This window comes from Anas platyrhynchos, chromosome 5, assembly GCF_047663525.1.
Source record: "Anas platyrhynchos isolate ZD024472 breed Pekin duck chromosome 5, IASCAAS_PekinDuck_T2T, whole genome shotgun sequence".
In the NCBI taxonomy this organism is placed as follows: Eukaryota; Metazoa; Chordata; class Aves; order Anseriformes; family Anatidae; genus Anas; species Anas platyrhynchos.
Window position 1 is genome coordinate 4,307,038 of NC_092591.1, and position 18,149 is coordinate 4,325,186.

The 18,149-nt window shown below is 49.9% G+C and overlaps 1 protein-coding gene across 23 annotated transcripts in view; it reads left to right on the forward strand.

Annotated features, from left to right (window-relative positions):
* FBXO34 (F-box protein 34) overlaps positions 1-17,038 on the forward strand; it is a 35,590-nt gene extending 18,552 nt beyond the window's left edge. For 10 of the 23 annotated variants that reach the window (XM_038179430.2, XM_038179427.2, XM_038179436.2 and 7 more), the window contains 2 exons: positions 7,092-7,291; positions 14,396-17,038. In XM_038179430.2, the coding sequence (XP_038035358.2) occupies positions 7,215-7,291; positions 14,396-16,490 (2,172 nt within the window). In that variant the 5' untranslated portion in view covers positions 7,092-7,214 and the 3' untranslated portion in view covers positions 16,491-17,038. Of the gene's footprint in view, positions 1-4,564; positions 4,660-5,142; positions 6,029-7,091; positions 7,292-8,750; positions 8,839-14,395 lie in introns of all 23 variants that reach the window. The other 13 variants (XM_038179435.2, XM_038179433.2, XM_038179423.2 and 10 more) reach the window with 4 other exon arrangements.
* Positions 17,039-18,149: the final 1,111 nt, after the last annotated feature.

Sequence of the window (18,149 nt, forward strand, 5' to 3'; positions counted from 1 at the left end):
AGTTTTAAGGTATATGTTTTGTAGCATATGGCTGGCTATACATCTGAACCAAATTTATGCATCAGCAGAGCATTTTCTTTTCATTAATCCATCTGTAGACCATGTCATAGCCTGATGCTAATGAGTGATTTTTCTTTTTATTTTTTTGTCTGAGATTGTAGCCTGTTCTCTGTGGGCATTTTTTTATTAAGTAAGATACCCGTGGAAGGGACAGCGAATCCAACACTTGTTGAGACGGTGAGGATGGTGGTCTGCTTTCTGTGGGTGGCTTGTTTTGAAATGCTCCTAATAAATCTGTTCTGTTAGAAGTTGTCTGTCCTTAACAGAAACGTCCTGAGCTGTAAAATGTTATGAGCAATATAGTTTGAGCTTCCTCTCGCGTGTAATCTGTCCCAAAGTTGGGTATACTTAATCTGTTTTCCTAAATTTATAAAGCACAAAGGTTTTGTAAACTGCTCACTTAGAAATTTCAAATGAGTTCAGCATTTTTACATTGTCCTGGCAAGATGAAAGATATTTTTTCTATGAAAAAATGAAGTTTGGGCATCAGCAGTCTCCTGGTTTAAACAGAAGTTTGAAAGGATTGTAAGGTTTTATGACAAATTGTGAGACACATTGGGGTAAAAATTGTGGAAGATGCTAGTATGTAAAAACAGGGCGGATGCAGGAGTGTATTGCAAAGAATTGGGCATTTTGAAGTACAGGAATAGCACAGTTATTTATAAAAACACTTTTGCAAAAGTACCATTATCTTTAATGTCGTGTTTCTGGTGCTGTAGCAAGGCTTCCAGTTGCTGAATATGGTTTTGGAGACCCCTAGGAAAAATCTGGATGCTTTTGAGATGCGTAGTGAATATCGTAACTTCTCAATTCTGCAGTGGGCTGGCTGGATGAATCCACCTTTTGTCCTTTTTTTATGACTGGGATTTGTTGGAAATTGTCTGCAGCAGTCCAGGACAGAGAAATCCACAGCGTAGCTGTTTGGTTAAAGGGAAAGATTCAGCAGAAATAAACAGAAACGAGGTAGGGCTTACGCTGCTGGACCTGTGCTTGGTGCATGGGACAGGCCGCATGTGACAGCAGAACTGACACCCTGAAAGCTGGGCCAAACAAGTTAGGGCCCTAATCAGCAAATTAAACTTCAAAGCTGATAAATTCGGTGTTAAATACCAGCTGGCCTGCCGTGGGGTTTTCGTTGTTAACAAAGTGCTCAGGAAGGAGCTGGATTTGTGCATTTTGTGGCTATCTGAGGTGAGCTGTGGGTTTTGTCTTTTACTTCAGAAGCCATTTCATACCCCACCAAAAGATGTGCAGAAGCTGTTACTACTACACCGTGGTGTAGGGGGACTTCTTACCTTATAGTGTCAAGTATGAGATTTCTGGTTTCCTCCTGACCCTTGCCAGTATATACCAGTAAAACAGCCAGTCCTATACTGGGGTACAGAGATCCAAAGGCGAGTTTGTAGTCAGAGGAGTATTGCAAATCGATTTTATTCCCACTGGGTTGTAAATGCTGTCGTGGAACAGTTAAAAGAGACTTTAATTCCAAGAGTGGGTTGTGTTGTAGAGCTGGGTCGTTAACGAACTATTCCTGGCTAACCAGTGAGTAATTAATGCCAGGCAGATCACCGTGTGATGGTCCGTGTGCTAGTCACCGAATCCAGCGGGCGTGTGCCACGCTGAGTCAGGTGAACCTCCCCGGCCAGGGTCCCTGGCAGCCGAAAGCAAAACAGGGTGACGAAATTGCTGTTGACAATCCTAATCTGCAACGTCATTGCTCTGATCGTCGGGATCTTCTTGAGCAAACTAACGCTGAGTTCTTGAGAAAGGTAGGAGCCAGCTTCCTGGTTTTATCCGTCTCCAGAGCAGGACAGGTCGCTCTCCGTTGGTACCCCAGTTTAATGGGTCTGTTTGGATTTCTCTTCCTGGTGTTTGTCCTAAAAACTCCCCATTTAACGTCACTTCTGCATCTTTCAGTCATTTCTAGCGTTCTCCGCACGTACACGAGCGATCCAGGGAGACTTGAGCCTTATAAAACCAGGGCACAACGTCTCCAGAGCTCTGGGAGTGCTCGCCTACTATTTTTGGAACCCGCTCTATTGCTTCTATAATAGGAAGGCTTCTGGAAGCTTTCTCCTTCCCCTCGCCCCAAGAAAAGTAGCCTTTCAGCCGAGCTTTCATTAATTCCCGATCTGCATAGCAAAACAAATCGAGTTTTACATGCTAAAGAACTCAGACCTGGCTCACCCATCGCGCGGCCCCCCGAATGCGGGGCACGGCTGCCTTTCCCCGGACCCTATAACCCAAGAGCCCGGCAGCTGCAGCCCCGCTGGGGGACGTTCAGCCACCCCCTGCTTATCATTCGGGGCACACCACACGCTCTGCGGGGACAGCAAGTGCCAAAGGGGGTGGCAGCTCTCGAGAAAGCGGAGTAATGTGGGATCTCTGCCTGTTTGTCACCAGCACCGCAGCAGCGCTGGCACCTACCGGGTTCCCCGGTTTTGTTTTCCTCTTGGATCGAGCAGAAGAAATCGAATGAGCCAGCTCTCAGCTTCCCCCCCTGGTTGAACGACAGATGATGTCCTTAAGCGAATTGGGCAGGGCAGCTGAAGCCTTTCAGGAATAGTGGAGCAAGGGAAACATTTTCTTGTCGTCTCCAGAACTAAAGTAGAGGGTCAGCAAGGGGCAGCAGAGCTGATCTTTCCCTTTTCGTCCCTTTTGAGGTTTTCCTTTTGAGGGGAAGGGGATGACATTATCGTTCCAACACTCACCACACCTAAAGGAGAGAAAACACAAGAGCTACGAATTGGAAACCTTTCGTTCTTTATCTAGCTAGTCTTGGAGGGGAAGATGGGCTCTCCCTGTAGAGCTTTGTTAGGACGAGCACTTCATGTGCTTATTGCTCCGACAGGTAGTGATGTTTGGTGGTGGCGAGCAGTCAGATGTTGCTTTGGAGCCCAGACACTTGTTCTCCTCTTCTAAAACTCTCTATTTTGCGTTCAAAACTTTATTTCCATTGACTGGAAAGAGAATATAGAAACCCCATTGTGGTGGATGCTTCTCCCAGCGTGATTCAAGGTGTGGATTTGATAGGGTTGAACCCAGCCTCAGCTGCTGAGGACCTCATCCTGCTGGGCACAGGGAGCCTGCCTCTTGGGGTTAATTTCCTCCTCGTTTAGCCCCTGGAGCTGCTTCAGGTGGAAATGGGACAGCCCTGATACAAGTGTTGGGAGGAAGAGGAGGACGAGAGCCTGGCGTGGCAGGAGTTAGGGTGAGTGAAATGGCTGTGAGGCCGTGCTGCGTTCCCCAACACCCTGCCCAATTCAAATACAGGTGGGAATCCTCACATTTTGGTTAAATAACCGCTCTTTCTGGTTTAATCCGGGGAAAGGAACATGGGCGGGAGCTTGGAGGAGACCTGGGGTGAATTTTGTGGGGAGCAGACCCGAGGGCAGAGGTATTGAGAGCCTGCCACTGGGGCTGCTCTGGCTTTTAGTAAGGAGAAGCAGCAGTAGCAGCAGGTTTTAGTGTGCAAATAGACAGGAGGCTGCACTTGGGAACACAAATGTGAGGTCACTGTAAAACTCTTAAGACGTTTTTAGCTAAAACACGCTTGTTTTCTCTGCTTAAAACTGTTCTGTTAACTAAATAAAACCCAGCTGATGAACTTGGTGTTAAAAAGTCCTTCTGTAAGGTGCTTACAATAGGTTGGTATTACCGTGCCTTTCTTTTTAGTTGTGTTTTAATATGGTTTTCCCCAAGCCCCCTTCTTTTCAGACTTCTGCTGTGGGGTTGAGTTTTGGTGTTTTGTTTTTTTTTCCCCTTCCACTTTTTGCTTCGTTTTTTAGCTTGCAGGGAACCAGGCTGGGAAACAAACTGGTTGAATAAGCTGGGAGAGTGGTTCTTCCTGCCCCTGCTGGAACAGCAACGCTTTGGTTTGATGTCAAATAAAACACAGCATTGAATCCACCCTGCGAAATCCCAAATCCTTGCTGCATTTGAGTAGAAAGCAACAGGGTTTGGGTGCAGGGGCTGCCACAGGCTGGTATTGGCCAAACATAGCTGTGAGTTCCAAGGCCTCAGCACTGGTAAAGTCCATTCCAGTGACTGTATTTCAGTATTAATTCATCTGAGTTTCCCCTAAAAATTCTTTCCTTTGCTTTCTTCTTCATCCTGGCTGTGGTGGAGGGCTCAGCCCTCGGTCCTACACTGCTGGAGGGCATCCCAAAGCTGGTCACTGTCCCCTCAGGCGGGCAGAGGCCGCTCTGCTTCTACCAGCAGTGGGATTTCTGCTCCAAACTGCAGCCCAATATCCCTTATTCCATCTCGGTGAGTGCATTCTCCCAGCAGCACTTCTAAAATGATGATAAAACGGGGAGCTCCATGAATCGCCCGCCGTCCATTGCTGTGGGAGCGTGATGCTGCCCGCTGCCAAAATCCCCGGCCTTCCCACATCTCAGGCATTAAGGCATATGTTTGGGGGTGGCTTCAGAAAGGGAGAACAGCGAGATTAGGTTCTTATTTTCCTCGTCTGCTCTGTTCCTCTGTGCATTTCGATTTTCAGGCTGTGCCCAACTCTGCAAAACTAAAGCAAACGACTGAAGCACCTCTTGCAAAGGATCAGCCTCGGTTCAGAAATGCTGTGGTAGTTCAAAGGCAGTAAGTATCTCTGGGCCAGCTTGGATGCTGTTGCTTTTTTTTTAATTTATTTTTTTTAATTTTTTATTCACAGGCACAGCTTTTTGCTGCTCACACAGTAGGAATTTGTCAGGCTGGCATTAATAGCCCGTTTCAGCTCCGCTCTGCAGACCAGCAGCTAGAGGAGGGGGGGGAAAAAGCCTGCTTTGTATGGAGCTGTGCTGGTGCTGCAGTGCCCGGGCGAATCTTTCTGTGCCTGTTTTGTCAGCTTTTGCTTTCCTCTAGTAGGTGCTGCTCCTTTCTTAAACACATGGCATCCTGCAGCGTGATGCCTGTGCTCGGACTGAGCTCGTGGCTGCCCAAACCCGAACAAGTTTGGTGGTTTTGCTTCTCAAACTGCTGCAAATGAGATCTTTGTTTGCTTTTTTTTTTTTTTCTGGCTTTTTATTGCTTATTTTTCAGCTTCTCATTATTATTATTTTTTTTTCATTCTGATCTACAAAGGGATAGGACTGAGGCAAAACATCTGATGAGCTTAGCCAGGAATACATCGGGAGTTTTAACCAGTTTGGAAGTGCCCTGGCATTCCCGGCGTGGTATGGCTGCGTTTATTTGGGTGTGGATGTTTCTGTGATACAGTTCCTGCTGGGTCTGAAATGCTGGTGTCAGTAAAGCCAGAAGGAGAAGCCAGACAAAAGCTTGGATAGAAGTCAGAATCTCAGTGCCTCTTGCTGGTGGTTGATGGGAAAGTAACGATTTTGTGTTTAACTTTGGGGTTTTCATAAAGCACATGCTTTGTCCTCTGAATTTCTGTTAGTAAATATCCATTTGACAGCCTACAAAACATCCCCAAGGAGTGATTTTTGTGCCTGGGTTTCATTCTTGCGGGTCGGTTCTTGGTTTAGGCTCTGGGCAGCCTAACAAAGGGGGGTGTTTAACCGCAAAGCCTTGAGTTTTGGTGTCAGCCTAACGTCTTGTCCTCCTGAATTCGTGGAGCAGGGGGCACGCTCCCATCCTCCAGCTCTGCCAGGGCACCACCTCGGTCTGCTCGGCTCCTTTGCGTCGTGTGGAGCTCAGCAGGGACTTCTGCACGCAGCCCGGAATGTGTTTATACGATATTTTAGCTATTATTTTAGGCTCCTGCCTGCTCAAACGCAGGCAAATGATTAACCTCTCGTTCCCCATCGCTAGAGGAATTGGGAAACCGCTTCAGCAGGCGGCAGGTCGGCTGGATCGAAACCAATTCCTGCCGCCCTGCTGGGGAAGCTGTCCGGAATCGCTTTCTCATGTGTGGCTAACAAGTTGGAGAGGGCTTCCCAGGCCAGGAGCGCTTAGTGGCAGCCCTGAGCTGTAAACCACCGGGGCCAGGCAGTAACCGAGCTGTGCACAGGTAGGTGCTCCCCTGCAGGGCAGATTTTTCCTGGGCAGATGTTGCTAAAAGAGGGGAGACGTGAGAGGCTCCATCTCTGTGCCTCCACCAGGCTGGGTCATGGAGATGCTGCTGCAGGAGTGGGCAGCACTAAGAGCAAAAGCTGCTGACAAGGAGAACCACCTGCTGCCCTAAATCCCAAATGCTGTGGGGTCAGAGCTCTGCAGTTAGCATCTTCAAGCAGCACGCCTTTATTTTGGCATTGCTGCGCTTGGACCTCCGGAGGGAAGGAAGCGAGCAACCTTTAAAACAATTTACCGGCAACCCAGGCTTGAATATCTGAGTTTTTCCAGGGCTCTTTTGCTGTGTCACTTGTTCCTTTTGTGTTCCAACGCGTTGCTTGTTGTTCTTTCACCGTCAAAGGCCGTCACAGCGCCGCTAAGAGTGGCTGCGCCAAGGACAAGGCGTAGAAGGCGGCAGCCCAGTGTGAGCGAGAGATATTGCAGCACAGCCGTGTTCTGCCAAAATCCTCTCTCTTATCTGCGTGTGATGCAAAGGCAGGGCAGCCTCCCTGAGCTTTGGAGGCTGTGTGGTGGCACATTTTTTTTTAAATTTGATGAAATCGGCCACGCCGTTGGGACGAGAAGGCTAACGTGACTCCTGGCCAGTGTCAAATCGTGCTGCTAGTTGCCCTCCAAAGCCTGGCGCCGTGCTAACGAGCAGGGAGATCTTAACGAGCCCGGTTTGCTGGGAAGACAGCACATCCTGGGGGGGCTGTGGTCAAATATCAGGGGAAGCACAGTGCAGGCAGGTGGTGTTGGGGGCGTTCAGCTCCAGCTGCACTAACGGCGCGATGTTAAGTATAAGATGTTTAAGTTGTTTTACGTTTATATATGTGGATGTGAGCGTATTTATATATGTATAAATGGGTGTGCACATATATATGTGTGCTACGCATATAGATATTTATGTTTTATATCTTCCCCCCCACTTCTTTGGGAAGGGGTCCTTGTCCTGATCATCTGTGCCTCAAATCACTGCCGTCCTCCAACCCAGTCTCCTTGTTTCTCTCCTCTTTTTTCAGTTCCTAGGTGGGAGAGACACGGTGAGGCTCTGTGCGGGGCAAGGAGCGCTGATGAGGGAGCCTTGCATGTGAACCAGGATGGACTGGCTGTGACGGCGTGCCTTAGCTGGAGAGGTGGTTACGATGAAGAGTTCCTGCAGAGCTGGCCTCCACAGGGAACCGCTGAATTCCTCCTCTTCCACCTTCCATCAAGTCAAACGGTACGAGGAGACCAGCTGGTCCGCCTATAATTAAATACTTGGTACCAATTTGGCCTTCTGCTTACTTTCTTGTCGCCTCGCGTGTCACTTTGTTGGTCTCAATTCTTACTTTTGGATACTCTTTAAGTGAAACGTTGTAATGGCCTAAGGGCAGAAGTGGTTTTTGACACTTTCATTTGATAATGACAACTACAGGCTAACTACAGCTGGTGCTGCGCTTGGTTTGTACTTGATATTTTCTAGCAACAGCTGTAAATTAGTTTGGGAATATGGCTTTGAAGTAAAACTCACTTGGAGGATGGCTTGTCCTGGTAGGCTTTGGTACATGCAGTCAGCTTACAGCAAGTGGAAACACTGGCGATCGTTTTTGTGGTTTGTCTCGCTCCGGAGTAAGTAATTGGATTAGTTTAAGCTTAAATTTTTGTGTCGCTGGCTCTCCTGTGTCTCTTATTCAGAAGAAGTGCACGATTGATTTCAAACACTTGTGCTTATGTGACAATGAAGCGAACGCCTCTCACTGTGTCTCGTTATAGGAACACCGTGCAGAACAACTTGTGCTTATGCAAATGCAAGAACGTGCTAGTTTGGTTGAGTTCAGGCTACTTGGAGAGAGAGAAAATAAAAAAAAAAAAAAGTATTTTTTGAAACCAAGACTCTTCAACTTCCTCAATCTGGAGGAGGAGAGCCAACTTTCTCGTTTCCAAAATTTGTGTGGTTTTAAAGTAAACTTTAACCTTTGTTCCTTGTGGTTATGCAGACAACATATACTTGCTGTGTTAGCCTCGTAGTAATTTAGTGCTGGAAAAGACTGCCTGGGTTGCTCAGCGCCTTGCTTTCCCAAGCAGTATCTCATAATCCCTTCTGTAAACTCAGAATTCCAGCCCCAAAACAATTACACCTCTTCTCTCCCCCCATAGATCAGCCGTTACTGAAGATGACAGAACTAACTGGGATCCTTCTTCGGATTCCCAGACTGAACATTCATGCCAGCTTATAGATTTGTTTGAGCTTGCGTTGTCTTTATTTTTTTTATTTTATTTTTTTGCATAAGGACCACTTATTTTCAGTGGTTTATCTCTTTCCCTGCAGTCAGGGAAATGCAGTTGTATTCCCTCACCTCTGGTTTTGCTGCACAAAATGATCCCAATGTTTTCAAGGAGCTTCTTGAACAATGCTGCTCTTCTCAGCCTGGGTGAATCTCCTCTGAGTCAGAAACTGCTGAACTTCAGAGGAGCCCTTGTAGGAGGGCTTTGAAGTGATGCCTTGAATGTATCACAGGTTTGCCTCGGTGCCGTAGTGCAAATCCAAACAAACCCAAATCGTTCCCCGGGCTGATTGCGGAGGCATGGCTTTGCTTTCCAGGCTGGTATTTTATTATTCAGCATCACCTGGGACTGTCTGCTGTTAAGCCAGCTTCTCTGTCTGTTTTACCTTTTCTTTCTCAATCTGTTTTAACCAGTAACTCTCCTTGTGCCCCCTGAAGCCCGTATCAATAAACCACAATATGTGGCATTGTTCAAGAGAGATCTTTTTTGGAGAACCTTCAGGTTAGTCTTGCATATTGAACTCTTCCTTCCCCCCCCTGCTTATCTGTGGCTTTGTGATCCTTTTTTCTTGCAGAACACCTTTTTGTGTTGAAGTCAGCCTCGCAGGCCTGGAGGTGCTGGGATCTCTCTCCCTTCTCTTTCTCCCCTGCAGCACCACATGTTTTATTAACTCTGAATGTTGCCTTTCAAGAGCTTTATAAATCTTGCTCCTGGCCCTGCAGTTTACAGATCTGTTTTGGAATCTAAAATTGAAAGGAGCCATTCCTTGCAATTTTCATGATGCTTCTGAATCTTCCCACCCTGCCATCTCCCAGTGTTCTTCTTCGAATCAACCCCCTGGCTTGTGGCCTCGTGATCATCCTCAGCACCCCTCTTGAAAAGAATACAAACTCAAATTTAGTGCTTTGTGCTGAACCTGGAGTCCTCTTGACCTCTGCCCTGACCTTGCTTGCAGTCCTGTTTCTCTCCCTACCCTTTCTCACAAACTGGAGAACCTTCATTATCTATATAATTATGATTATATATTTTATATATCTATATAAATATGTCTATATAATATATAACTATATATATATAATATATATAACCGTTATCTACAGTAGGTTTACTATTTCTTTGTCTGTATGTTTTCAGGGACTAACCCTGCACCACTTCTTAAGCTTATTCCTAGACATTTTGATTTCTCAGGTTTTAACTTTCCAGGTGATCCTGACCTGGCGATTTGAAACTTGTGGTTGTTTCTTGTATCCTTCTGGAAGAGGGGATGTGTTCAAGTGGAGTTTCTTTAGTTCTTATTTGGGATGTGTTCTTTGTAATGAAAACAGCTTTTGGTTCCTGGAGAATGCCTCCTGGGCTGCTCTGTCTGCAGTGAAATCCTCCCTTTGTGAACCAGCTCCTTTAGGTCTTGAGTTTCAAAAGAACAAACCGGTGACTTGCCTTCAGGTCTCCTTCTGCTTATTCTGTCTTCTGAGCTCTGAGTTTCTCCCTGATGGTGCAATCCAAGGTTAATTCCTACAACCTTTCACGTCTCATTATGTGTGCACAAAACCGAAGACTCAGTAGCATCCCTTGGTGTTGAAGTGTTCGAAGAATTTTGTTGTGCCATCATACCCAGAAGGATCTTGGTCCTGTGGCAGCAATAAATAAGAGAACAAGGCTTATATCAAGAAAGATAATGTTTCCAGGAGGAAACATGACTATTTCTGGAGAATTGGGGAATGTCTGTGCTGCTCTGAGCAGCTTTCAGCAGAAGCCTGATAAAACCAACACTTTTTTGTTACAAATGACTCCACCTCTGTGATCCCTCCTTGTCCTTGTCTGTTGCACCACAGGCACGCATGCTATCCCACCATCTCTGAGCTAAATGTTTTTGGCCCAGCTTTGAGTAACTTTGAACACCAGATCTTTCACTTGGCTTTGTTTTCCTCTGCTTGGTCATCCCTGTGTCATCTGTGATACGGCTGGGAAGTAGGGGACGTGGACTTGAGCTCCTTGAGGCTCAGCAAAAATTGGTTCTGCATCACTCAAGTGATGGGAAGAGCTTTTATACAAAGGACTGGCGAAGAAATGTCACTTTTTTCTTGCCTATAATGTAGGAAGCAGTGGAGTACACCACGGTTCGTGTGAACCTGCTTACTCGGAAGTCTGTTCAAACCTTATCAATGGGTGGGAGCCCTCAAACCTGAGCTGCCTGCGCATCAGGCTGGGACGTGCAGTCTGTCACCGGTGCCTTCTTGCTGAGGAAGACTTTTTTTGCACGACTCTTATCTCGTGCGTGTAGCTAATATTGGAGTGGCGTCACCCCACAAGTTATTTGAACTCCTACAGTGGCTGAACACGCTGTGGGGGACCCGAGGTTAAGAATTGGGCATTTACTTGGCGTTTAGCTCCTCTGCTGTCTTGGGCCAACCTTGATCCGTGCGTGCCTTGCTCCTGCTCCTTGCTTCAGCCTTTTGTCTACCTGCAAAGCCTGCAGCAATCCTCTGGCTGATGCAGGAGGCAGTTAGACAGACACGGGGGGATGCTGAACTTCAGCCTTTCAGCTTGAGGATGAAGTTAGTGCGGCAAAGGAGTGGGTTTTCTAGAAATAAAATACTTCCACAGCTGCTGAGGTTGAACCAGCCCCGTTTTGGAGCATCGAGCTTCCCAACACGACTTTCCCCAAGCTTTGGACGTTCGCCACGCGCCAGAACGAGCTGCAGTGAGTAGCAGAGCATCGTCCAGCCTGGCTGCTACGCTGCTGGGACTTTCCCGCCCCGGCAGAATCCCTGGAATGCCTTTGAAGCAGCTCTCCGTCTGCTCTGCCTGCCCCAGCAGCGCCAAGGGGATGGAAACGGTGCTGGAGAGTGAGCCCAGAGGACCCCCGGAGCCCTTCCAGAAACAACAAGTGGTTGACCAGGGTTGAACTTGGTGCTCGGCCCTCCCAAATCTGCGCTGAGGAGCTCAGCTTTATGTCAGGAAAAAAAAAAAAGGGATGCCAGGGAGGAGACGTGCCCTGCCAGAGGTTATGCCTGGTGTGGCTTTTCATTGTTGTTGGCTTCTTCTTCCTCGTCTTTTTTTGGCCCGTGCCTGGTGTTAGCATGTCCTGAGGGTTTTTTCAGAGCTGGAGTTGGCACGGCGCGCGCAGTTAGCAGCCCTGGGAGCTCTTGCCTACTGCAGTTAGTGTTTACAGAGAGAAATTCACAGGAAACTTTGGGGTTTGGATGGAAATTTTCGCCTTAATAAAACCTTCCGGTGCTTTGCCCAGAAAACCCAGTGTGAATGTGCCGCTGGAGTGGGTTCTGTTGTGCTGCTTCTTGCTGGCCAGAGGAAACCTTTTGGCTTCATGGGGCACTGTGGGAGCCCAGCCCGAGGTGCAGGACGGGACATGTAGGCTCTCTGTGCTCCCAGGAAGCTGGGAAAATTGAGTTTTCCCCCATTGGAGCTTCTACTGGAGGCAAGATTTTATTTTTAGGCTGCTGTGAATTAGAAAAGAAATATAAAGGAAGGAGGATGCAGAAAGATTCTGCTCAACTTGGTGCAGTAGCTGATGGATCTCCCCTTCGGTAGGGAGAGGAGAGGTGTGTGTCCATGAATAAAGGTGTATATAGAAATAAATATATTTTATATATATATTTATGTATCAATCCAGTGTGGGAACCAGCAAGCTGTAGTGAAAATGAGCTGGAGTTACAGCTTGTAAAACCAGCGGTGTCGTTCCAGAGCTGCAAGCGTCCTGTTTTCCTGCGTGCCCGAGGCGCTGCCGATTAGAAATTAAACCAAAAAAAGCCGTGTCCCTTCTTATTCCGCTGGCTTAGGGATGGAATAACAGCGGAGAAGGCGGTTGGGTCGGTGCTGATGGTTCCTGGCAGAATTATCTCTTATCAGCGCTGCGAAACGGCACGCTGGGGATTGGAAACCTTTTACGCTGCCTCGGTGAAGTGCTGAGGAGTCGCTGTCTCTAAAGATAAAATTAGCAAGCTCGGTAAGTGAAAGGGCGGAGGAAAGCAACCAGAATCACGCTGAAGCATCAGAGGGAATTGTCAGCGACTTCACCTTCTAACAACTATTTTTGGTGGTGTTAAAATATTGAAAAACTTCACCTGCAGCTGCCACAACTATCTGCTTGCCAGCACTGAAGTGGTGTGGAAATCAGGTAGGCTGGGGGGGGGAACACACCGAGCTCTGCCTTCAAATCGCTTCGAATTGCTCTTCAAAGCAATTTCTGCTGGGGATCCGTGCTCTAATTCCGGGAGCTAGAAAGGAAACGTGCAGCTGGCACGCGGGGAAGGAGTTGTGCGTGTTTCAAAGTCCCAACTTTTTAATGTTTGCAGCAAAGAGCGTGAGTGGTGGTGGGGCTGAGGCTTCGTTTTTTGTTTTTTTTTTTTTTTTCAGAGTGATGCTTTCAGGTAAGGTTTGTAACCAAAATCCCTTTTCGGGCAGCAGGGAAGGGAACTTTCATTGTGAAATTTGGAGGAGGTGGCTGTCTGAGGCTGCTCCGTGTAGGCTTTCTTTAAATCCGGATCCATGAAAGCGCTGCACCGAGCGCCGAATTCAAATGAGGCAATTACCCTGGCAGGAAAATTTCTGACTAAGGCGGAATTTTGTGATGTAAATCGTAACTTCTAACCCTTAAAAGGTATTGTTGGCCTAGCCGGGGACTAACTGCAAGGCAGGAGGAACCAGAGCCTTAAAGGAGCGATGCGCAGGAGGTGAGGCGTCGCTCTGCCCTTTGTCTTTCTCCACGGAGCAGAAATAGCTCTGAGCAGCTGAACCAACTCTGCAGGCTGAACGTGTCCTCTGAGCACGTTGGGGTAACCAGGTTAGTCCTGTTCTGGTTCGGGGAGCACCTTGAATCTCAGCTTCATCTGCAGCTCCTCTTAACGCAGGGTGCCGAGCTGATTTGTAAGGCCGGATTCCTGGAAGTGGCTCCAAGAAAGCCCTTTGTAACCCAGAACCGGGCTCATCATCAACACCCTGGCACAAAAACTGGGGAGTGGAACCCGACCTTCCCTTCCTGAGCTCAGACCCAAGCCCATGGGTGGCCTGACCCCAACCAGCCCTGAGGTGCAGCAGAGATGACGCAGCCCCTACAGAAAACCAGGCTCCAGCAAACTCATGGCAGCCTCGAGTTCCCTTTCTCTCTTACCCATCCCTTTCAGCACCCTGAAGCTCCAATTTTAGGACGTGATTTCAGTTTTTAGCATCCAACCAAAACCAGAACAGCTCCGTTGCATGTCGCAGAGGAGCCTAAATGGGGAAGTGCCCCAATTCCTGCGAGGGGCAGGGGCCAGGTGGGTGCACCCACAGTGACGGGAACTCTCTTGTCCCCGATGCTGAGATGGAGCCGGATTTGTTAATGTAACGATTCCCAGATTGCCATGGAAACCCAACCTATAGTTAGTTCTGCAACGTGCTTACGTGGGGGCTCTGGGGGAAGAGCCTGAAGCCTCCTGGTGCTGGGATTCGAGGCGGTGGGGCCCTGGGCTCCTGCGTTTTTCTGAGCTTTGCCTTGGAGATGAGCACGGGGGCGTAGCAGAAATTAGGAACGGAGAGCCCGGGGCTGTCCATGATGGTCAGGGTCCTGACCATGCAGGAGCTCACTTGGAAGGGGTTCTCCATCCGTACTTGGTGCTCCTGCCACTTTTCTGGAGCAGGCGTCTTATGGATAGCACAGGAACCCTGATGGGCTAAAGGAATTAGTTTCAGGTGGTCTTAGGAACGTGGACACCTACCAGGCTCTCTGTTAATCAATATAATTGCACTCACTGACTTTCCTTTTCAGCTTTCACTGCGCTTTAGGATTTCTCCTTGGAGAAACAAATTTCTCTAGCGGGGAGATCTCTGCCACCCTTCAGATTTTAATCCCCGTGAGTGGAAGCTCTCCGAGGGTGAGCATCGCAGCCCGGCTGCTGCTGCTCCTGTTTCATGTGGTTTCTTTTGAGGTGTGGGCTGCTTGATGTAGGGCTGGAGACATGCTGGTGCCTACTCGGGGCCTTCTCCTCTAATTCCAGGCAGGCGTATTTTGCAACTATAATTTCTTCCCTTTCTGTTCTTTTCTTTTTTTTTTTCTTTCTAGGGTTTCTGGTATGCACTTAAAGCCATATCTCAAGTTACAGAAGAAAGAGCGATCTCCAGAAATAAGCCAGGATTCCCTGCGAGGCCCACCTGGGAGCCGCCAGAGAGCAGCACCCGAAGAAAAATACAGCAACGACCGCACCTTCCCCAAACCCTCCCTCCTGGCTCCCTCGAGAAAGCTCCTGGGGGTTTTGTATCCCAATAACATGTGCAATATGAGCGGGAAGTGTCCGGCGGACGGCCCGAGCGCCAGGGAGAAGAAAAACGCCACCATCCACCAGGGGGAAGAAGGGGAAGGGCCTCTGGACGTCTGGGCCGTGGTGAAGCCCGGCAACACCAAGGAGAAAATTGCCTTCTTCGCCGCCCAGCAGTGCAGCGGCAGCAACCGCCTGGGCTCCATGAAGATCAAGAGCACCTGGGACATCGACGGGAGGACGGCCAAACGCCGGAAAAAATCCTTGGATCTGAAAAAAGCCAAGATCCAGCTGGAGCGCGTGCGGGAGGCCGGCGCCCGGTGCGCTCCGCCGGAGCCCTTCGCCTGCGGCATCGAGCACTGCTCCGTGCACAACGATGGCGCTGAGGGAGCCTTCCCGGGCCGCTCGCTGTCGGTCATCGAGATGGTCGCCTTCCTGGAGCAACGAGCCAGTGCTCTGCTGGTGGACTGCGCGAAAACCTGCGCCCCGGCACCCTCTGTGAGGCCAAAGGGAGCGCTGCCCGGCTCGGACGCTTTCCCCTCCGCCGGGGGGTGTGAGGTGCACGAGAGGGGGGTTTGTGGTGAGCAGCAGCAGCAGGGAGAGCCGGTGCGTGTGCTGGACATGGTGGCCAGGCTGGAGTCGGAGTGCCTGAGGAGACAGAGCGAGCGGGAGGCCGGCGGGCTGTCCCGCAACAACAGCTTCCGCAGGAACGTGGGGAGGGTGCTCCTGGCCAGCGGCACGCAGCCCGGTGGCGAGGCAGGCAGAGCCGCCTCCTCCTCCTCCTCTTCTTCCTCTTCTTCTGTCCTCGGGCAGGGCGAGGGGCTGGGAGGTGCTGGGGTGGCCGAGGCCGGGTGTGAGGCCGCGGAGCCGTTCCCTGCCGCGCTGGAGGCTCGTGTGGGGAGCACGGGTTCGGGACTTGCTCAGGCGGTGTTGGCTTTGACGGCGAGCAGGAGCGATGCCGACAGGCGGGGGGAGCTTCCCCAACCCCTGCAGGCCACCACCAGGGTGCCCGAGGATGCCTCGCAGAGCAAAAGCGGTGAGTGTGCATCGAAGGAGGCCGGGATTGTCCCGAAGCAGAGCCCGCGGCCTGCCAGGAAGGAGCCCTTGTGCATCAGCATCTCGGTCACCAAGACCGAGAAGGGCTGCAGGAAGGAGAAGCTCTCTCGCTCCAGCGAAGATCAGCTCCCAGGGAGGTTGTTCTTCCTCCAGCCCAGCCAGCCTGCCCCGCACGAGCAGCAGCCGCTGCGGGAAAGCCCCCGAGAAAAGGCAGGAGAAGCATCCCGAAACGAGGACGAGGATGCTTTGGGGTCTGACCGAGCATACATCAAAACCCACCTCTCCCCGGAGCCGCCTGCCCTCTCCGCTCCCCAACCTGAGGGCGCTTTGCAAGCACTCGAGGCCTCCTGCCTGAAGAGGCAGGTCTCGCATGACTTTTTGGAGACCCGCTTTAAGATCCAGCAGCTCCTGGAGCCCCAGCAGTACATGGCCTTCCTGCCCCACCACATCATCGTCAAGATCTTCGGCTTGCTCCCCACCCGCAGCCTGGTGGCCCTGAAATGCACCTGCTACTACTTCAAGTTCCTCATCGAGTACTACAACATTCGGCCGGCCGACTCGCGCTGGGTCCGCGACCCCCGCTACAGGGAGGACCCCTGCAAGCAGTGCAAGAAGAAATACGTCAAAGGGGACGTGTCCCTGTGCCGCTGGCACCCCAAACCCTACTGTCAGGCTTTGCCTTACGGCCCCGGCTACTGGATGTGCTGCCACAGGTCTCAGAAGGGCATCCCGGGCTGTAAGCTGGGGCTGCACGACAATCACTGGGTTCCCGCCTGCCACAGCTTTAACCGGGCTCTCCACAAGAAGAGCAGAGGGGCCGGGGGCGAAGGGGAAGAGGAATATTAGTGCACAAACACTTTTCCTGTGAGATTGTTTGGGGGAGGAGGAGATTCTCATGCCTTGTGCTGTTTACAGTGTACATAATTATCATGTTTTCTTTTTTTGTTTTTTTTTGTTTTTTTTTTTTTTCACAGGGCTATGAAACTGCACATCCTTAAACACAAGAGCCTTTACCTGTTAGGTGAGAGAGAGCTTTTAGTCCATCCCTGTAAATAACGCTATAAAAAAAAAAAACCCTAATTGTACATACCGAGTCTCCAGCTGGCTGAACAACGTCCTCACTACAATGCAGCTCCCATCGTGTTGCGGCTATAGTTGTGTGTGTTTTTAAGTGTCTCCTTTCGAAATCTGTATATCCTGTATAATATATGAATGTTCCCAAGAGGAAACTCTAAATAGGTAAAGGCCACCTTGTTTAAAGACCCTTCAAACAATTTAACTGGACGACCTTACGAATTAGCCTAGAGCAGATCCCTTATAGTAGCCTTGGCAGTGAATAAAAAGAGATGAATATTATTGTATAGTCAGAATATAAAAAGTTCTTGCCTACCTTACCCATGTTGTCTGTTTTTTTTTGGTTTTCTTTTTTTTTTTTTGATTTTTTTTTTTTTTTACTTAAATAAAACGTGCATTCCAGATCTGCCTTACCTGCCTTTGTCTTGTGCAACTTCTACCCCAAACTCAAAATCCTGTAAGCTGTGGTGTAGCTCAGGCTTCCAGTGGAGCAAAATCCTCCTCCTGTACCACCCAGCAGCTGCTTTACATTGAGATCTCCCTGCTGTAACCTTCAGCTTCCAGCTTTTTCCTCTTCCTCCTGTTTGTTTCTCCCTCTGCAGTCCCATTTCTCAGCACCCTTGGCTTGAGGATGGAGCCTGGGGCAGGAGGAATGAAGGTGAATTCCTGGGGCTTGCTGGAAGTTGGCTGCCCTCTGATTTTTTTCTTTGTGCAAGGAATCCTTGCAGCAATTTGTCCTGGCTTTTGGTACCAGCACCAGCACTTTCAGCAGGGACAGGGGAAGGTTTGGGGCAGAAGTGCTGCCGAACGGTGACTGATGGAAGCTGAACGATGAGGCTGGTGCCTTCGCCTCGAGTCCTTCCTCTCCCTGCAGGCAATGCCCTCACCATTTCTCTGCCCTGTCCGAGCAAGGATGGACTCGTGGAAGCGCTCACCACACCTGGAGCACCTCCTGCCCCAGCCTGCAGTTCCCTGACCTCGGGTGCGAGCCCACGCGGAGCAATGGGAGAGGAGAGCTGGCTGCGGAGGCTGGGATTTGTGCCCGTGTCCCCGCTTCACCTGTGCTGGCAGCATGAATCAGCTCATTTTAAGGCCTGGAGTTGTGCTGTTTCTCAAGGAAAGTGCTTTAATTCTTGCTGTTAGCAGGGTACGGGGAAGAAAACCCAGCCCCTGCTGCCTGAAAGGTGTTGGGGTGAGCGCAGCGCATTTGGGGCAGGTTCCTGGGGCTGCTCCTTCCCCTGCCCTCCCTGCTGTACCCAGCGCCCGGCTCCCTCCCCAACGCTGCTCAGCCCTGCCCGCAATGCAGCAGGCATGATGACAAGCAGGAGGAACGAAATTAGAAAGCTGGAAGGAGGGCGCGGCCGCCTCGCCATCAGCCGGGAGGGGAACAGTGAGATCCCCTGCTCGCCTTCGCTTCCTCGCAGGCTGCAC